This window comes from Dermochelys coriacea, chromosome 1 (genome assembly GCF_009764565.3).
Source record: "Dermochelys coriacea isolate rDerCor1 chromosome 1, rDerCor1.pri.v4, whole genome shotgun sequence".
Classification (NCBI taxonomy): domain Eukaryota; kingdom Metazoa; phylum Chordata; order Testudines; family Dermochelyidae; genus Dermochelys; species Dermochelys coriacea.
The window spans coordinates 120,120,341-120,138,628 of NC_050068.2; the positions used below are offsets into that span (position 1 = coordinate 120,120,341).

The 18,288-nt window shown below is 38.8% G+C and overlaps 1 protein-coding gene across 4 annotated transcripts in view; it reads right to left on the bottom strand.

The window, feature by feature from the left end:
• The window catches only part of TMEM131 (transmembrane protein 131), a 185,955-nt gene that overhangs the window by 151,052 nt on the left and 16,615 nt on the right, over window positions 1-18,288 (bottom strand). For all 4 annotated transcript variants that reach the window (XM_043490813.1, XM_043490874.1, XM_043490845.1 and 1 more), the window contains exon 2: window positions 7,766-7,827. In XM_043490813.1, the coding sequence (XP_043346748.1) occupies window positions 7,766-7,827 (62 nt within the window). The remainder of the gene's footprint in view (window positions 1-7,765; window positions 7,828-18,288) is intronic.

The following is an 18,288-nucleotide window of genomic DNA, read 5'->3' on the forward strand; positions in this document are numbered from 1 at the left end:
ATTCAGCCTAACATAAGGTTACAGGTTGTTGACAGATAGCAATTGTGGTTTATTTCTCCCTTTCCTTGCTCCCAGGAATACATCTCCTTTCAGTAGAGGGAGACGTGTTGGCAAACTTTTCAGCCAGCTTTTGAATAGCTGCAGAACTGCCAACATCCCTCTTGCACAATTTGAGGACTTTGACTTGCTAAATCTTCATGGACAGGTTTACTTGCAACTTAAGGTAAGTCCCTATTGTGAAAGAAAATTATGGTTAGCGTACTGTGAAGTTTTCATTGACGTTAGTTTGGAATAACTCACGGGTCACCCCAAACAAGAGCCAACAAAAGCTATAATACACCACATTTTTTAAATTCTATTTTAGAGCAAACAATTTTAGGAAGTCTACAGCTATAAGTTTCATTACTGGTTAAGTTGTTCACCTCTTGGCAGTCTCCCTTTGTTACCATGAGAGTATAAGATATCCAAAGTGACAAACACGAGTACTATCAAAATTTTGAAGATCAAAAATTATCTTCCCTCTTGAGATTCATTTTAGATTTTAAATTCTGCTGTCTTGAATCATCAAAGTTAGACATGAATGATGTAAGGCAGGAAACCTACAATGACAAATGTCTACTGGTATAAAGATTTTTCTAGCTATTCAGACCAAAATATGGGGTCAAAAACATTCACCCAGAACTGAAAGTTGCCATGCCTGTTGCAGTTCATTGGTACTTTAAACAGAAGCTATTTGAGAAAGCTTGCAGGTTTGGAATACTGTATATAGTCCCAGAGGGCATGGATTTGAATACAGAATGTAGGTGGAGATCACCAAATCTGCAAAATTAACACAGCTAAACCCCTACCTATTATGGACACAAGTACCATGCATTAATTCAAGCGTATATTCCAATCTAAATTGTTGCACTTAAGTCTTCTAAGTCATTCACTTAAAACAAGCAGAACATCATACTAGTGCATACTTTAATACACTCACACCATAATCCACACAAAAAATGACTCTCTCCCCCTACTTCTGAGCAGCACTTTAATAGCAACCTGCTGCAAGGTGTCTCACTCACCAAGGCTTATTTACTTTTATCAAATCTGATACAGACTATTTACTAGTAAATTAGATATCTACACTCTGTGGGTGACTAACAATTAAAAACAAACTAAACTAAACAGTTATACTGAGTATTTTAAACAATAAGGTATTTAGACTACATTTTGGCACACATTTTGCTTGCTTTTGGTGGTCAAAATCTCAGAATGCAGTAATTTCTAATGGGCTCCCAACTAATATGAATTAGCAGTGTTCTACTGTGAGTGTATTTTCCAGGTATATACATGTTTTGATCTTAAAATCAGTAACAAGACTTATTTTCCTTTCAGTACCAGCGATAAAGAGCAAATTGTACAACAGTCTGCACTTTTGTAATTTGCCTACTGGATAAGTAAATTCCCTCCAGGGTATAAAAGTTCGCTTCTTGCCCTGAAATATGTATCACTTCCTTAAGGAGAGGACACCCAAGAATGTTTGATACAATGTTCCTTAATTTCATAACTGATTTTGTATGCAGAACTTCAGTAATTTTAATATCTGAATGCTGGTATCTGACTTTCAGACAAGCTTTTTTAAAATTCACAACTTAAGTAATTGCTATGAGTCTCATTCTACAGCACCAGGTAACCCAGAAAAACCTTTGATATTTATGAGAACTTACATGATGCATAGAGAGGTGAATGCTCAGCCTTGAATAGTCATGCGTAAAAACATCCTGACAGTGGTGCAGTGTAATATTACAGAAGTAGACACTACAGAACAGGGGTAGCCAACCAGAGCCTGAGAAGGAGCCAGAATTTACCAGTGTACATTGCCAAAGAGCCACAGTAATACGTCAGCAGCGTCCCCCATCATGTCAGTCGTCTTGTCTCGTCCCATCCCCGCCCCGCTCCCAGCGCCTCCCACCCACTGGCAGACACAGGTTGGCCACCCCTGCTACAGAGTTTACAACTTCCATAAAAATAACTGTCCTCTGACAAGATATTCAAGTTGAACTTATGATAAATATATTTTCCCTGTTGGGTTGCACTGGATCAGCTGAAATGAGTAACTGTGACAAATCACCATATTAAAAACTACAGAACTACAAGAAAAATAACTTACTATTACAGCAAGAAAACATCAAAATGAAATAACATGAGAGAATATACTGTACAATGACAACTCAAAAGAACTGGCCTTTGAACTGTACAAATATTTTGGCCTTTACTCTATCTTTCTATATTATTCTTGCTAAGTACATTTTTAATATAAGAATAAATCATTAAATTTGTTTCTCCTTTGCTGTTTTACATAGTCAGCTTTCAGAGCATGTGAATAAAATTGGACCAGCAACAACCAATGGAAGCCATAGTAAGTTTACTAACTTACACTTAAGGTTGCTAGAATACAAACTTTATACAAAAAGCTATATTGCAAATGTTATCTGCATGTGCATGACACAAATTCCATGATCATGTACTATTGCTTAAATATATGTCCTCATTTAGATGCAAGCTGCAGAGAGAATGAATCAAGCACTCAATAGAGTTCTTGCCTCATTCACTGGACACACAAACTTGCCTCATTCACTTAAATGATGCACCTTAGAAAAGTTATAGAAAAATATTTTTATGACAATATACTATATTTCAGAAATAGTACATGATCAGATAAAACGACTATCATTATGCACATACAAGGTACAGATTTAAGGCTGCATGAACAACTTTGACTGGCATTTTCTAAGTGCTGTATCAGGTAACTTTAATATTCTCAGAAGTTTGACGAAACTTCCTAATATTTTACAAAAGAAATCAGAGATTGCATATACTGTGGCTAGACATTACCAAACGCCCTTCCCCCAAAAGGTGCATAAACATGAAAAATGGTTCCTCGACAATCTTACCTATTGCTAGTGCTACAGTTAAAATATATGAAAAGACCATTACATGACTATAGTGGCATATAAAAATCTGTCATTAAACATTCCAACAACATTATCTCTGAGCTACCTGATTATGTATCTCACTAATCACTAATGTATGTATGTATTTATTTTTACTATGGTGTATACAATAAGAGATTAATATGATGATAAAGTGCATAAGCAGGTCTGGTGGTTCAGACTTAGTGGTATTAGAATGTGTAGGGTGCATATACACATTCCAATATAATAACTGAATATATATATATATATTTGCTCATTACCTTTCCTAGTCATTTGCATTCTTAAACATCCAAACCCCTAAGCATGAATTGTAAAAATCTTATGCATTTTGTATAAAGGTTATTTCCGCTAACAATCTTACCTGTAATTTGAGATTTTTTTTGCATGCAAATTTGTATACAACGTCTCAGCCTTACATATTTGTATGTTAGTAATATATAGGGACCAACAGAGAACTAATTGTGCTAGATGTTGTATAAACACTAGACCATACATTTAACAATTAATTTGCAATTAATTAGCAATTAAAAACTATAAATACTATAATGGATGTGGTAAGTGTTATATGTTAAGGCAGTCTCATGCTACGGGAACTAGCTGTTCTTACCTGGTTCCATTTTTAAATCAGAATGTAACAATTAAAGTGTTTTATATAAGAAAACCAACCAATTGTCATCTATTATATTTTGAAATAGAAACTAAGTCATGTAACTCTGTAACGTAGTTACAGTTATGAGATTTTTCTATTTTGAAAATTTTTTTACCTTCCCTCCATCTAAATTTCTCCAAAGAAGTTTTGTTAATCCAAAACCAGGGAATAAGTTGGGAAGTTTGATAAAAATCTAGAATGATATTTTTAAGTTACAGTACATGGGAAAATGAATGGTTTTCCATATTTTAAAGGGTGCTCACCATAGGCTGCCCATTCCTCATTCAAATACAATGTAGACTGTAACGTTGAAAATAGTTTTAACAATTAGATTTCCCTCAGAATTCTTAAATCTGACCACAGTTACTGCTGATCACCGTGGCACACCATAGACTAAATACCACTACCACTGACAGAAGGACTAAGGAGAGTTCAACCACTGGCCAAGTGCTAGCAGTGACACCCATAAGCGGTTTCACAGACTTGCTGAAGTGGCCTGCAACAGCCATGAAGTCTTCAAAGTACACTGGCAAAATGTGAGAATGCTTCCTCCAAGCCAGACTTTGAAGAGATCCTTTAAAATTACAGGCTCTCTGGGGCAGGGACTGTCATTCCCTATGTTTCTAGATCACTTAGTACTTAGCACAATAGAGTCTGCCTCTAAGCACTAATGCAATATAAATATTAAATACCTTATTATAAGTTCCAGATCCCTTGTTCCCATCCCAACTAGCAGGGCAACTCTTGAGCAACTAGCTCCTACTTTCCCCACAAGTCTTCCCATTTTCTGTTCACTGATATTCAACTCAGTCCTCTACAAATCTGTGGTTCCCCCCTCCTCTACTCCCACCCTCCACTCTAGGCTCTCTCTAGCTGTTTTCCACATCTTCTGCAGGATTCTATTGCACAACCCCCTCTCTATTCCTACCAAAGTTGGCCTGGATGTACAGAAGAGCACCCTGCTCCATTCCTTAAGGCTACCTGCTGATTACGATGCCTCAGTTGGTGAACAGGAAAAGGAAGTCATTTCTGCTTCCCACTCAACTACCAAGCAGCATGTAGGTGTGACGCACTCTATACACAGAGTGTGAATATAATGTAACTAAAATATGCATCGTACAAAAGATCTCTTGTAAGGTATCATTACAAAGCTTATAATTACTGAGTGTGGTCATCCTGTTTGTACAAATGTATCACTCTTGTATCTGAAACTAGAAATATGAAATATAACTCCGAGGGCCTATTGTAGTTATGCAAAGTGTGGGCCATTAATGGTGGTTTGGAATCTTGATGGCTCCCATCAACCAGGAAAATTGACTCTGGATGGCTCTGTTTGCAGGCAGACCTTCCAGTGAGTCAGGCTGGGAGGAATGAAGGCTTGGGGTCTCACAGGACATGTGATCATGTCACCTAAACTGGAATCCATCTTGAACCTGGTCATCTTCCACTGAGAAGGAGGGGTGGGAACCCAGAGGGACAAAGGATTCTCCCCTTATGCAAAAGATATACAAGTGGATGGAACAGAACAAGGGGGGAGCCATCATGGGGAATCCCCTAGCTACCACCTGAGCTGAAACAAGGGCTGTACCAGGGGAAAGGACTGTGTCCAGACTAGGAAGGTGTCCAGCTCCAGTCTGTAAAAAAAACTTATTGAAACATCTATAAGGGTGAGATTTTATCTATATTCAGTTTTTATTACTGTACTAGACTTAGACTGGCGTGTTTTATTTTATTCTGCTTGGTAATTCACTTTGTTCTGTCTGTTACTACTTGGAACCACTTAAATCCTATTTTCTGCATTTAATAAAATCACTTTTTACTTATTAATTAGCCCAGAGTATGGATTAATACTTGGGGGGGACAAACAGCTGTGCATCTCTCTCTATCGTTGTTATAGAGGGAGAACAATTTATGAGTTTACCCTGTATAAGTTTTATACAAGGTAAAACAGATTTATTTAGGGTTTGGACCCCATTGGGAGTTGGGCATCTGAGTGTTAAAGACAGGCACACTTCTGTAAGCTACTTTCAGTTAAGCCTACGCCGTTAGGGGACGTGGTTCAGACTTGGGTCTGGGTTTGCAGCAGGCTAGCGGGTCTGGCTCAAACCAGGCAGGGCACTGAAGTCCTAAGCTGTCTGGGCAGGAAAACAGGGGCAGAAGTAGTCTTGGCACATCAGGTGGCAGCTCCCAGGGGGTTTCTGTGATCCAACCCGTCACAGGAGGAGCGAGGGATCACTGAGAATCACTTCTGAAATTTCAGGTTAGAGAGTACTCCAAATACCCCAAATGTTAACATTGTGAGCAAACTAACTCTTGGACCTCCACACATCAGAAAACTCTAGGGGAGAGGAGTCACTGAATACATGATGAACAATAGATGTAAACATTATTGACTTGCCACCACATTTTGTAATATCACTAAAATGTGAAATGTGACTAATGATAGTTACATTTTCCATCAACTTCCTGGCAGAGATTAATTGGTGTAAGCCCTGGAGTATTCAGTTCTTAATGACTGAGATCTGCAGGCCCTGTGATGTATTGTATAACCATTAACCCAGAAATGTTACTCTTGACCGCTTCATTAGTACCGTAACTCTCCTAGTGCCTACTTCAGGGTAATAGCTTTTACAGCTCAGGTGCTCTACAAGTAGAGTTTACAATCTCTGCAAACCCTGAAACTAATAATTGAGTCATAAACCCAGAATTATACTGCTCTCAATCTCCACCCAATTTGTAAGCACGACTGGATTTTAAGCTCATTAACTATCATAAGACCAAGTACCGAAGGACTCTCAGTTGTCATGAATTTTACCATCTTCCCAACTATGCTGGCAACAAATGAGAAACGTGGGACTTGTCTATATAAAAAGGTTGCACAAGTTTAGTTTAAGATACGATTTTAACCTGGCTTATTTAATTAAACTAGTGCAAACCCTTGTAAGGACACTTATTTCAGTTTAAACCAGGCTTATTTCTGTTTACCTTAACTCAATTAAAGAATCATTTTAAGCAAGACAAAATTAAGTCAATAAAAATCAAAATAAGAGTATCCACACAGGGGTTTGTACCTATTTAAAATTGATTTTCGTTTAAACCATACCTTAAGTTAAATTAGTGCAACTTTCTCACACACACAAGGCCTTGCACACTAAGCAGAGCCCCATGTATAAATGTAATTATGCACATGTATCCCTTGCCACAAGATTGTGCTTCATATTTTTTTTTAAATGAGACCTTAGATAAGATTTCTACCCATGATGGTTGTGAAGACAACCTTCAAAATGGATGAGCTATAGACAGCCTGAAACAAAAACTTAGAGACTACCTTGTTCATCAAGGGTGTTAACACCAAAGTCCAATGACAATTTAAATCTCAACATTAGCAATTTCATTGCTGATCAATTTAGCTGAATCAAGTAAAGGCACTACTGTTATTTTTGGACATAATGGCAGGCACTAAGGAAGTATACAGTAGGCCAGTTGCCATCAAAAGGTTGCAGGAGCAAGAAACAAGGAACTCAAATAGCCCTGCCAAATGCAAAGTAACCTAAGCTACTATCGCTTAATCTCGACTGGTGGCAATAAAGGTAGGAGTGGTAGCACAAACAAGATACTGGCAGCCAATGATGTTTTAAGCCCTGCTCGGAGCAGGTACACATGACACAGGGATTGATAACAGTGCCTAAAAACAACAGCAGCTACCTAGAAACCTCTCTATGCCAATGGTCCCCCTCATCCCTCTCCCATTCACTCTACCACCACTAATGGACTGAAAAAGTGGTAGTAATGGTGGGAAATTTTAGCAAAAGTTATGCCTAGTGTACACACGGACTTTGAGATGCCCGTATCTAATGTTCCATTCAAATGAATAATACTGCTCATACAATGCAGTTTAATTATTTCTATTGGCTTGCAAAAAGACAATAGAAAAAATATGCTGAAGATTTCATAAAGTCAGTTAAGAAAATCTACAGTTTTAGTGGTACTTCCTAATTTGCTTAAATCAAGATCCACTAAACAAAGACATTGAACTACAGGTAGCAAGTTAAAAAAGGAATGAAAGTTACAGAAGTGATAAAAGACAGAGGTGATCTAGAACTTTAAACTGATATGTTCTTATTTTATGACTGTTTACCTGCAATAAGCCTCCTTCATTGAAATGTAGCACTTCTATTATGCTATCCGACTGGATGAAAGCTGTGAAGTAAAGGGAAAGCTAGTTACTGAGAGAAATATTCTTTATCCCATAACATTAACAAATGTAACTGGAAGTGTTATATTTGCCTTACACAAACAGTTTATTTGAAAGCTACAGTTCCTTAAGTTGCATGAGTATCCGGCGCCATATGAAAATCCCAGTACCCCCCCATATGAAAATCCCAGACTTTTGCTATGAAAGATGAGGGGCAACAACAAAAGCTTCAATACCATGTCTTAGTGACTAATCCTCTGATTACCCCACCAAAGATACACAGCTCAATTCCAAGTTCTCTGTGCAAGCACCACGTTTTTCTATGTTCTGAATCCAATTTTTCTAGTGTAACTGAAGGACTGGTTCAATTAAATGTCAGCAATTCATTCAAGTTGCTTATTCATGAAGGAAGCACGAGCATGGCAGTATTGTAGCTGATTAGCTATATTTAATCAAGCACCAGCAGGTATCATCATGGTCAGATGCTGAAATATAATCCAAAATGGTAACTGAGCATCATTCTTTAATTTCTAGTTTAAAACTAACTAGAACTCAACTACTCTAGTTGTCTGCCTTAATTTTGACTTCCATTATATCCTAAAAGATTTTAGAGTAGAGCACATCAGAGCGCATTACAGCTGTCGTATCTGCAAAGTTCAAGACAAAAAACCCTCAAATACTTGGTTCATTTCATATCTATAAATATATCAGAGGGATAAATACCGGAGAGGGAGAGGAATTATTTAAGCTCAGTACCAATGTGGATACAAGAAAAAAAGGGATATAAACTGGCCAATTTTTTGGAACAGCCTTCCAAGTGAAGCAGTGGGGACAAAAGATCTATCTGGCTTTAAGATTAAACTCGATAAGTTTATAGAGGAGATGGTGGTATGATGGGATACCATGATTTTGGTAATTAAATATTCATGGTAAACAGGCCTAATGGCCTGTGATGGGATGTTAGATGGGTGGGATCTGAGTTACCCAGGAAAAAATTTTCTGTAGTATCTGGCAGGTGAATCTTGCCCATATGCTCAGGGTTTAGCTGATCGCCATATTTGGGGTCAGGAAGGAATTTTCCTCCAGGGCAGACTGGAAGAGGCCCTGGAGATTTTTCGCCTTACTCTGTAGCATGGGGCACAGGTCACTTGCTGGAGGATTCTCTGCTCCTTGAAGTCTTTAAACCACGATTTGAGGACTTCAATAGCTCAGACATAGATGAAAGGTTTTTCGCAGGAGTGGGTGGGTGAAATTCTGTGGCCTGCATTGTGCAGGAGGTCAGACTAGATGATCATAATGGTCCCTTCTGACCTTAGTATCTATGAATCTATATCAGCAGTAGAGCTGGTCAGCAAAATTGAAACATTTTTTCTATAACGCTTCACTGGTTCATCAAAATCTAAACATTTTGTGGAAACTGATTCAGACAAACTTCTGATGAAACCCTGTCTGGTCTCCTCCTAGCTCATCCACCCAGTTCTAGGGCAACCCTGCCATGTGGAGTGCCTTGGAATTGGGGACCACTGGGCTACCTGGATCCACCGACTCAGTGTGAGTTGGGGAGCCCCAGCTCCCAAGGCCCTTGGTAGCCTGCAGCACAGCAAGCATTCCCAGGCTCCTGGTTCCCCTTCAGCCCACTGACTGAGCCTCAGAGCTTGGGAGGCAGTGCTCCCAGGGCTTCCCGTTCCTGGCTCTTGGTTAGCCCAATAGGCCTACTAGTGAACACCCGGGACTTCCAGGCTTCCTGGGCCCAAGGCAGCCCATCAGGGGGCCACTATGGAGTCAGGAACTCTATAAACCAGGGGTGGCCAACTTGAGCCTGAGAAGGAGCCAGAATTTACCAATGTACATTGCCAAAGAGCCACAGTAATACATAAGCAGTGCCTCCCACCCACCGGCCCTGCCAATCAGCACCTCCCCATCCTGATCAGCTGTTTCGTGGCATGCAGGAGGCTCGGGGAGGAGTGAGGGCATGGCAGACCAGGGGAGGGGGCAGGGCCTATGGCAGAGCCAGGGGTTGAGCAGTGAGCACTCCCTGGCACATTGGAAAGTTGGCACCTGTAGCTCCAGCCCCAGAGTCGGTGTCTATACAAGGAGCCGCATATTAACTTCTGAAGAGCCGCATGCGGCTCCGGAGCCGCAGGCTGACTACCCATGTTGTAAACTCTGGCAACTGCAGACTGAAATAAATAAATCAGTTTCACTGCTGCTTACAGCAGCTAGTCAGTGGCTGAATTGATCAGACTCAAAGAATTTGAGTCAGCAGCTGCCAGGGCTTCCAGGGTCACCATCTTCAAGGCAGCCAAGCAGGTGGGTAGCTGGAGATGCAAGGGAGCATATTTCATTTCAAAAAGAAAAGGAGTACTTGTGGCACCTTAGAGACTAACAAATTTATTAGAGCATAAGCTTTCGTGAGCTACAGCTCACTTCATCGGATGCATTGTAGCTCACGAAAGCTTATGCTCTAATAAATTTGTTAGTCTCTAAGGTGCCACAAGTACTCCTTTTCTTTTTGCGAATACAGACTAACACGGCTGCTACTCTGAAATATTTCATTTCAAAATACTGCATTTCAGTATTTCCAAAACTAAAAAAATTGCTAAGTTTCAGTTCTGTGATTTTAAATTGTGGTTTTTCATCCCATTTGGGACAAAAAACACATTTAAAAAAACCTCGAATTTGTGCAGAACTGAAGTTTGGTTTCCCAATCAGCTCTAACCAGAAGATTGATTTGCTTTCCTTAGAGCTAAGGAGAAGATACTGCACTGGATGCCTGCTGGGGCAATTCTCTTAAGGTGGCGGCGTTTAACATTTTTTCCCCCAACACTGGCGAGCTCCCTTCAAAGTTTGATTCACTACACAATATTCAGCCACTGGGGCCAGGTGAGAGAAGTCAGCCCTGATCTATAATGTGTTGCCATTAGACTACTGAGGCAGCTTTCTTGGCCCTTCCCTTGTTTCAGCAGCTAAAGCAAAATATACCATTATCCAATTTATTTATTCAATCTAATTATGGAGTTTAGTTTATAAAAAGTCCCAGAGGTCTAGTATATAAACATAGTGCTATGTAAAAAGTAGTATTTTAATGTACTCTGTAGAGCCCTTTCAGCTAATTTTGCTAACAAAATACTATTTTTCCCTCACAGTGCAGTTATGGAAGAGAGAATCTACTTTATCCTGCCTTACACACTGACAATATTTTGCATTCCAATTACGGAATCTTTATTATTGACAACAGAAAGAACACAGTTTGCTTTTGAGTTCACAGACTGAATTTATAAATTTGCAGTTAGAAAAAACATGTTTTTACTTGTAAAGTGAGAAGAGGATACAGAACCCCAGGATGTCATTTTACAACATTGCTTTATCAGCCTCCAAACTTTAGAACTCAAAAGCAAAGTTTAAATACAAGGCTGCAAATACAGCCCAGCTCATCCTGGTATGCTTCAGTATTGTGTGGGGCTCCAAATAGTTAATCTTAGCATAAATGTTCTGTAGTATCTTAACAGTGGCATTAGTGGGAACAGGTCATTCCAGTGTCAGCTTGCTTTTGTGTATCTGAGTTACAACCTTAATGTTTTCCAAACACTGTTGTGTAGATTAAGTTTATTAACTATGCAAACAAAAAAGCAGTAATTGTCTTAATCTATTAACTCTGTTTTGTATTACAGAGTGCCTATCCTAGCAATCAAGCACTTATTTACAAAATTACAAACTACAAAGGAAAAAAAAAATCAAACAAGAGCCATTTAATTTAGCTCCTATATCATATCATCAAGCTCATTAGGATTTGGGCTCTGAATCCCAAATTGCAAAGTTAGTGGAATCTCAACTGAGAAATTACAACCATCAGTCCTAGAAAGTTTAATCCTAGTAACTCAGAACGAGTCTTCCAGTCAAACTAATTGCCAATTCAAGTATAATAGACAAGTTCTCAGGAAACCCATTATTTTTGACTTCTATATGTCTTGAACCCACCCAGGCCATCCAGGACTTTAAAGATGAAGTGCAATGGAAGTACAGTAGTGAGTAGAAAAAGATAGCATTGACAGAAAAGGTTTTTTAACCAGTCCATTTTTAACCACAATATTAAGAATTTTAAATCTGGTCTTCTATACTCCACCCAAAAATTTATCCTGGAGAACTTAATGTAGATTTGGAGCTCTATGCCTTTAACTGAGGGACAAAGTGAGAAATCGGGCTAGGCTGAATTTTTAGCAAAGAGATCCACCACTCCACACTACAATTTTAAGTATTTGAGTTACAACTGTGTTAAAAACACACACGTGTAAGAATTTGTGAATAAGAACATTGCTTCCCCTCAATCGAGTTTTAGTTGCTTGTTATCTGTGACATCATACTTCTGTAAATTCTCCAGTTGTAAAGTCTTTGGGGGGAAAAAAAGGGTAGACGGGACTTGAGTATAATGTAACATATGCTGGAACACCTACCTCCCATTAAAATACCACTTTCACACCTTCTACATACATCATAACTCAACAAAAAAGGCAAAGAGCTCTTTTTTGCCCAAAGCATGTGCCACTTAAAAATCAGAGGTCCTGATCTGCATGCTGAAATGACTGTAGCCTCAGGAGGTTCAAATTCGTAAACAAAGAATGTACTTTTCCAAAAGTCACTACTGTAACTTAACACACAGCAGCTCATACTCTATAACTATGTTGGAGTCCTACGACCAAGCAGCTTGACTGCTGGCAGCTTTCCTTTAAAACCCACAAGCTTCCTCAGCCACTCTCCATGTCATTTTTGTATTTCATATATCTTAAACCTTCTGCAACATCTGTTGCTTTATGTTTAAGTGAGTGATTGTTTTAAATAAAAGTGCCCTTCATCATCATATCACTTCACAAGACATGTTTTCGGAGGGCAAGTGACAGTTGGAGCTAGGCGAAGTCACGGCCAGCAGCCAAGCTCTGCAGCGGTGCTTCACAGCAGTGGTGGCTCCTAAGTCAGCCTGTGGTTAAGCTTCTGTGGTTAAACCTTTTATTTTAGGTGACACACTCACTGACTCTCAAACCTTTGTTTCCATTTTCATAAAAGCAAAGCAAAACTGGAGTGAATAACTGCAGCTTAACAACATTAAATTTGTGTTGCATGTAACTTCTCAGACTCCCACTCAGATTTAACTCACTAAATTCAGATGAGGAGTCTTGGGAAGTTGTATTTTAAAATTTCCTTTACAGACAACTTGCCCATTTTCAGTCTAGCCAGGGGAAGTCTCCTGTAAAATAGATAACTGCACATCACTGACAGAAGTGATGTCATAAGCAATAGCAGCTAGTAAAAGTATTGTAGCCCATATATGCTGGCCCTTCAATGATATGCTTCAAGATGCAACCTCAAAAACTTAAATTCTTCATTTAAGACAGCTTTCCTATTAAGCAACTTTTTTTTTTGTCTTACTTACTATTCATACACCTCAAGTCACTCAAATATCTAAGTTAACTTTCTACTGTCCCAACAATCCTTTCACAGAGAAACTGAAATAATCCACAATCATTCATAACAACTGATTGTGATGTTACTGGAAAAGACAAAAAAGAGAAAACACAGAGAAAAATGTTATGCATACATAAACATCTTAATAAATCTCTAAACATTTGAAAACAAATCTAGTAGTCTAACAGTTGTTAAATATACATAATATCTGTCAGAGCAAAGACATTTTCACAAGCGTGCATTAACATTCGGTTAGACTGCATAATTTTGATCCAATGTTTTTATACTAAAAGCTACTTTATGAACACTCCAGTAATGAGACATGAATTTCTGTTCAGTAAATAATGTTGAAGCAAGAAATCTCATCAAGCTAGTTTAGCAAATATGCTGTTGCATGTGTGATTATTTAAATTCCACTCTTTTCCACAACTTGGAACAGTCATTTCTGAAGTGTAAAACTTTAAAAACAAATGTTAAACATGACATGCTGAACCACCAGACACTCATTTGGTGATAGTTGCCAGACACTGAAATATTAAAGTGATTAGCCCCATAAAAGGATGTAGATGGTCAGAAAGTCATGCCTTTTACTTTCCTCTTGTTTGATTTTCCCTTGTCATGTTGCATGTTTAGACAGTAGCCTCTTTGGGTCAGGAACCATGGTGTTTTTTAATGGTAAGGTCCTATCTTACTTCGAAGTACAGTAAAAACAAGTAATTTCTTGCCTATGCCACCATCCTTCAGGTTGATACAGCTACAGGAAGCACTATCCAACACCACCAACCACCTCTTGTTTCCTGCCCTAAATCAAGTGTGTAGGAGTTAATACAAATATGCATGTGAATCTCTCTCTCTCTCTCATTCCCTAGTAAGGAAATACCATTTACCAAGTACAGATAGCAGTCTTCAGCCCCTGTCAAGGTTCCTTCCCCACTCTGAACTCTAGGGTACAGATGTGGGGACCTGCAGGAAAAACGCCCTAAGCTTACTTTTACCAGCTTAGGTTAAAACTTCCCCAAGGTACAAACTATTTTACCTTTTGCCCCTGGACTTTATTGCTGCCACCACCAAGCGTCTAACAAATATAATAGGGAAAGAGCCCACTTGGAAAGGTCTTTCCCCCAAAAATCCCTCTAAGCCCTACACCTCCTTTCCTGGGGAAGGCTTGATAAAAAATCCTCACCAATTTGCATAGGTGAACACAGACCCAAACCCTTGGATCTTAACAATGAAAAAGCAATCAGGTTCTTAAAAGAAGAATTTTAATTAAAGTAAAAGAATCACCTCTGTAAAATCAGGATGGTAAATGCCTTACGAGGGTAATCAGATTCAAAACAGAGAATCCCTCTTGGCAAAACCTTAAGTTACAAAAAGACACAAAAACAGGAATATACATTCCATTCAGCACAACTTATTTTATCAGCCATTTAAACAAATCAGAATCTAACACATCTAACTAGATTGCTTATTAATCCTTTACAGGAGTTCTAACCTGCATTCCTGCTCTGGTCCTGGCAAAAGACAACACAGAGAGACCCTTTGTTGTCTCCCACCCCTCCAGCTTTGAAAGTATCTTGTCTCCTCATTGGTCATTTTGGTCAGGTGCCAGCGAGGTTATCCTAGCTTCTTAACCCTTTACAGGTGAAAGCGTTTTTTCCTTTGGCCAGGAGGGATTTAAAGTTGTTTACCCTTTCCTTTATATTTATGACAGCCCCATACAAAAAATATAACATGCTTGGTCCTGGGACACAAATAATACAGATCTATAATGTATCAGAAAACCAGAAGAAGGGTTAATTTGGGGGGGGGGGGGGGGGAAGAGAACCTCTCCAAAACAAGGTAGCACTTAGCACCATAGCTTCCTAACCAACACCAGAAACTTATAAAGATATACTGTGCAACCAATGTACTAAACTGAATAAGTTTGTATTCAGCCCAACACCTCTAAAATGTATCATGCCTCCTGGTGCCTAAAGACAGAAATTTACTTTAGTTTTTAATCTCAGTGATCTAAATAAATGAGGCAAAGGATGACAAAAAGATGTAGTAAATACAAGCAGAGTAATTAAAGTAATGGTAGGCAGGCATCATGTTAGTTCCACCTTTTATTTTTATGTTAGGGAGAAGAATTGCTCAGTGTTCTTTTTAAAATATTTCTTTATGTATTTATAAAGTCAGTGCGTGTCTCCCCTCAGTCTTTTCTTTAGAATGACTACACTCCCAATTCTAAATCTTTCCCTTACGAGAGTCTTATTTATGAAACTTGTTACCATCTGTTTTCTGAATTATCTCTAAATTTGTCTGTCACTTTGGAAGTGTGATGCCTAACTTACCAAAATGGGTAAAAGCCAATTTAAAAAAAAAAATCTTTTGTACTCTACATTAATTTTTAAATTAAATTTTCCAGCCCACTCTCTCTGACTAAGCTCACTGCGAGCTAATTATAACCATGAGTCAATCACAATATGCTCAATAATGTCATTCACTGTATATCTATGTGCTTGTCATTATATCAAGATTCATAGCATGTATTCGCATTGGACACAAATCAGACGTCAAGAATTATAACATTCAAAAACCAGTTGGAGAACACTTCAATCTCTCTGGTCACTCGATCACAGACCTAAGAGTGGCTATACTTCAACAAAAAAGCTTCAAAAACAGACTCCAACGAGAGACTGCTGAATTGGAATTAATTTGCAAACTGGATACAATTAATTTAGGCTTGAATAGAGACTGGGAATGGATGAGTCATTACACAAAGTAAAACTATTTCCCCATGGTATTTCTCCCTCCCACCCCACCCCCCACTGTTCCTCTGATATTCTTAGGTTTCAGAGTAGCAGCCGTGTTAGTCTGTATTCGCAAAAAGAAAAGGAGTACTTGTGGCACCTTAGAGACTAACAAATTTATTAGAGCATAAGCTTTCGTGAGCTACAGCTCACTTATGTTAACTGCTGGAATTAGCCTACCTTGCTTGTCACCATGAAAGGTTTTCCTCTCCCCCCCCCTCGCTGTTGGTGATGGCTTATCTTAAGTGATCACTCTCCTTACAGTGTGTATGATAAACCCATTGTTTCATGTTCTCTGTGTGTGTGTATATAAATCTCTCCTCTGTTTTTTCCACCAAATGCATCCGATGAAGTGAGCTGTAGCTCACGAAAGCTTATGCTCTAATAAATTTGTTAGTCTCTAAGGTGCCACAAGTACTCCTTTTCTTTTTGCAAATACAGACTAACACGGCTGCTACTCTGAAATTAGTGTGTTAGTACAACTAGAACTGGATGAGTAAGTTTTATAGCCTTGACAATATCTGACACAGAAACAGACTACATTAGTCTTCCCAATCTTTCCCCCAGCAAGTATAAAAATTGAGACTACTTTATTTGAAAAAAAAAAAAAAAAAACACCACAGATTTTTTTTTAAAAACAACTTATTTGGTTCAGATGAGCTACAAAGTGCACTTCGTCTTGCTCAAATGAAACATTGAGGTTTATGAACAAAGTTATAGTCCATAGTCCACTAGAACAGACATTACTAATAGGATGATGGATAACCTATGAGAAGGAAATTGAGCAGCATGTGGAATACTTGAGGGGAAAAAGTAATATGTCTTAATAGGTGGCTAATATATGCAGTGATATGAAGGAGTAGGAAAACAAGATACGAGTGTGCACTTGGGAGAAATGGACAGCATGCCATGAAACATATACATAGGATATATGACTGCCATGCTCACTCAGTGCAACTTTTCATAAAAAAAACTTAGAAATTCCAAGAACAGAAAATAGTGTTGAAAGTTGTATGCTTTCAGTAAAAAACACTTTTCGACAGTTTCATTGGAGAATGGAAGCTTATTCTGGCACAAGACACAGACAAATTAGGCAGCTGATTACTGCAAGCTGTTCAAAAAAGGTTCATCTCTAATGAGAGTAGGCCAACTGATTTAAGTAACACAAAAACCAGCCTGAACTTCTGTCTGTTTCCTAAGACATAATATTTTGGGTTGAGAATTCAGAATGTCACTCTGCCCCTGCAGGCCCCATCACCTTACAGTGTTCTAGGGGCAGAAAAGGACCAGCCAGCTGTCCCTATCAAATGAGGTGCTCTTGCTGATTGTGTAGCCAGATGACCTGCTTTCTTCCTTTGCAGGGGTCTGTACACAGATAAAATAAAAATCTTCTCTAAAGGGAGTCTAGATGGAACCATCATGTCCAAGGTTATAAATACACATTAAGAGAGCATATCAGACCACCTGCAAAACATCCACGGGGAACTGAACTGAGACCAAAAACTCATGTCATATAGAACTTTCATTTGCTCTTTTCACTTCCCCATGACCTTAAACACCCCCTCCCTCCTGTCCCCCCTTCTCCAGCAAAGGGATAACACTCGCGTGGAAAATACTCAGTGACAATTAAACCATCTACAACTGAAGTAGAGATTTTACACAAGTCTAAAAGTGCACCAACTAGGTTTTTAAAAATATACCAACAGATTAAGCTAAATTGGAAACAAAGTAACTTTTGTTGAATAACTAAGAACAATGCATTTGTTTTGTGCTAACCTTATCACAATTTGTACATACTAGCTTTGAAACTCAAGACAGAAAAACATTGAGACAAAGCAGGACAGACACCTTTTGCTATTCCTTTTTATACAGTAGCTCTTTACTTCAGTGAATGCTTTCTGGGAGTTGTTACATGATTTCTTTTTCCTGTAGCTGGACATGGATTTTATCCACTTGTCTCATCCACTTTTAGTTTAGCTTTGCATCCAGGTTTGCTTTAGTAGTTCTATTAGTAAAGTCCTGGTTTTGAAAGCCAGCCATAAACAGAAGGTGTCAACACACTCCTGATTCACACAGGAGATGGACAAGAGCACTTTAACCTAGCCTGGGGGAATGGAAGTGAGTCAGCCTCAGGCCCTGTTCAAACAGACCCTACCCTAGGGGCACCTGTCACTTTTTAAGAGCTAGAAAAAGCGTACCAAAGTTTCTGTTCAAAGA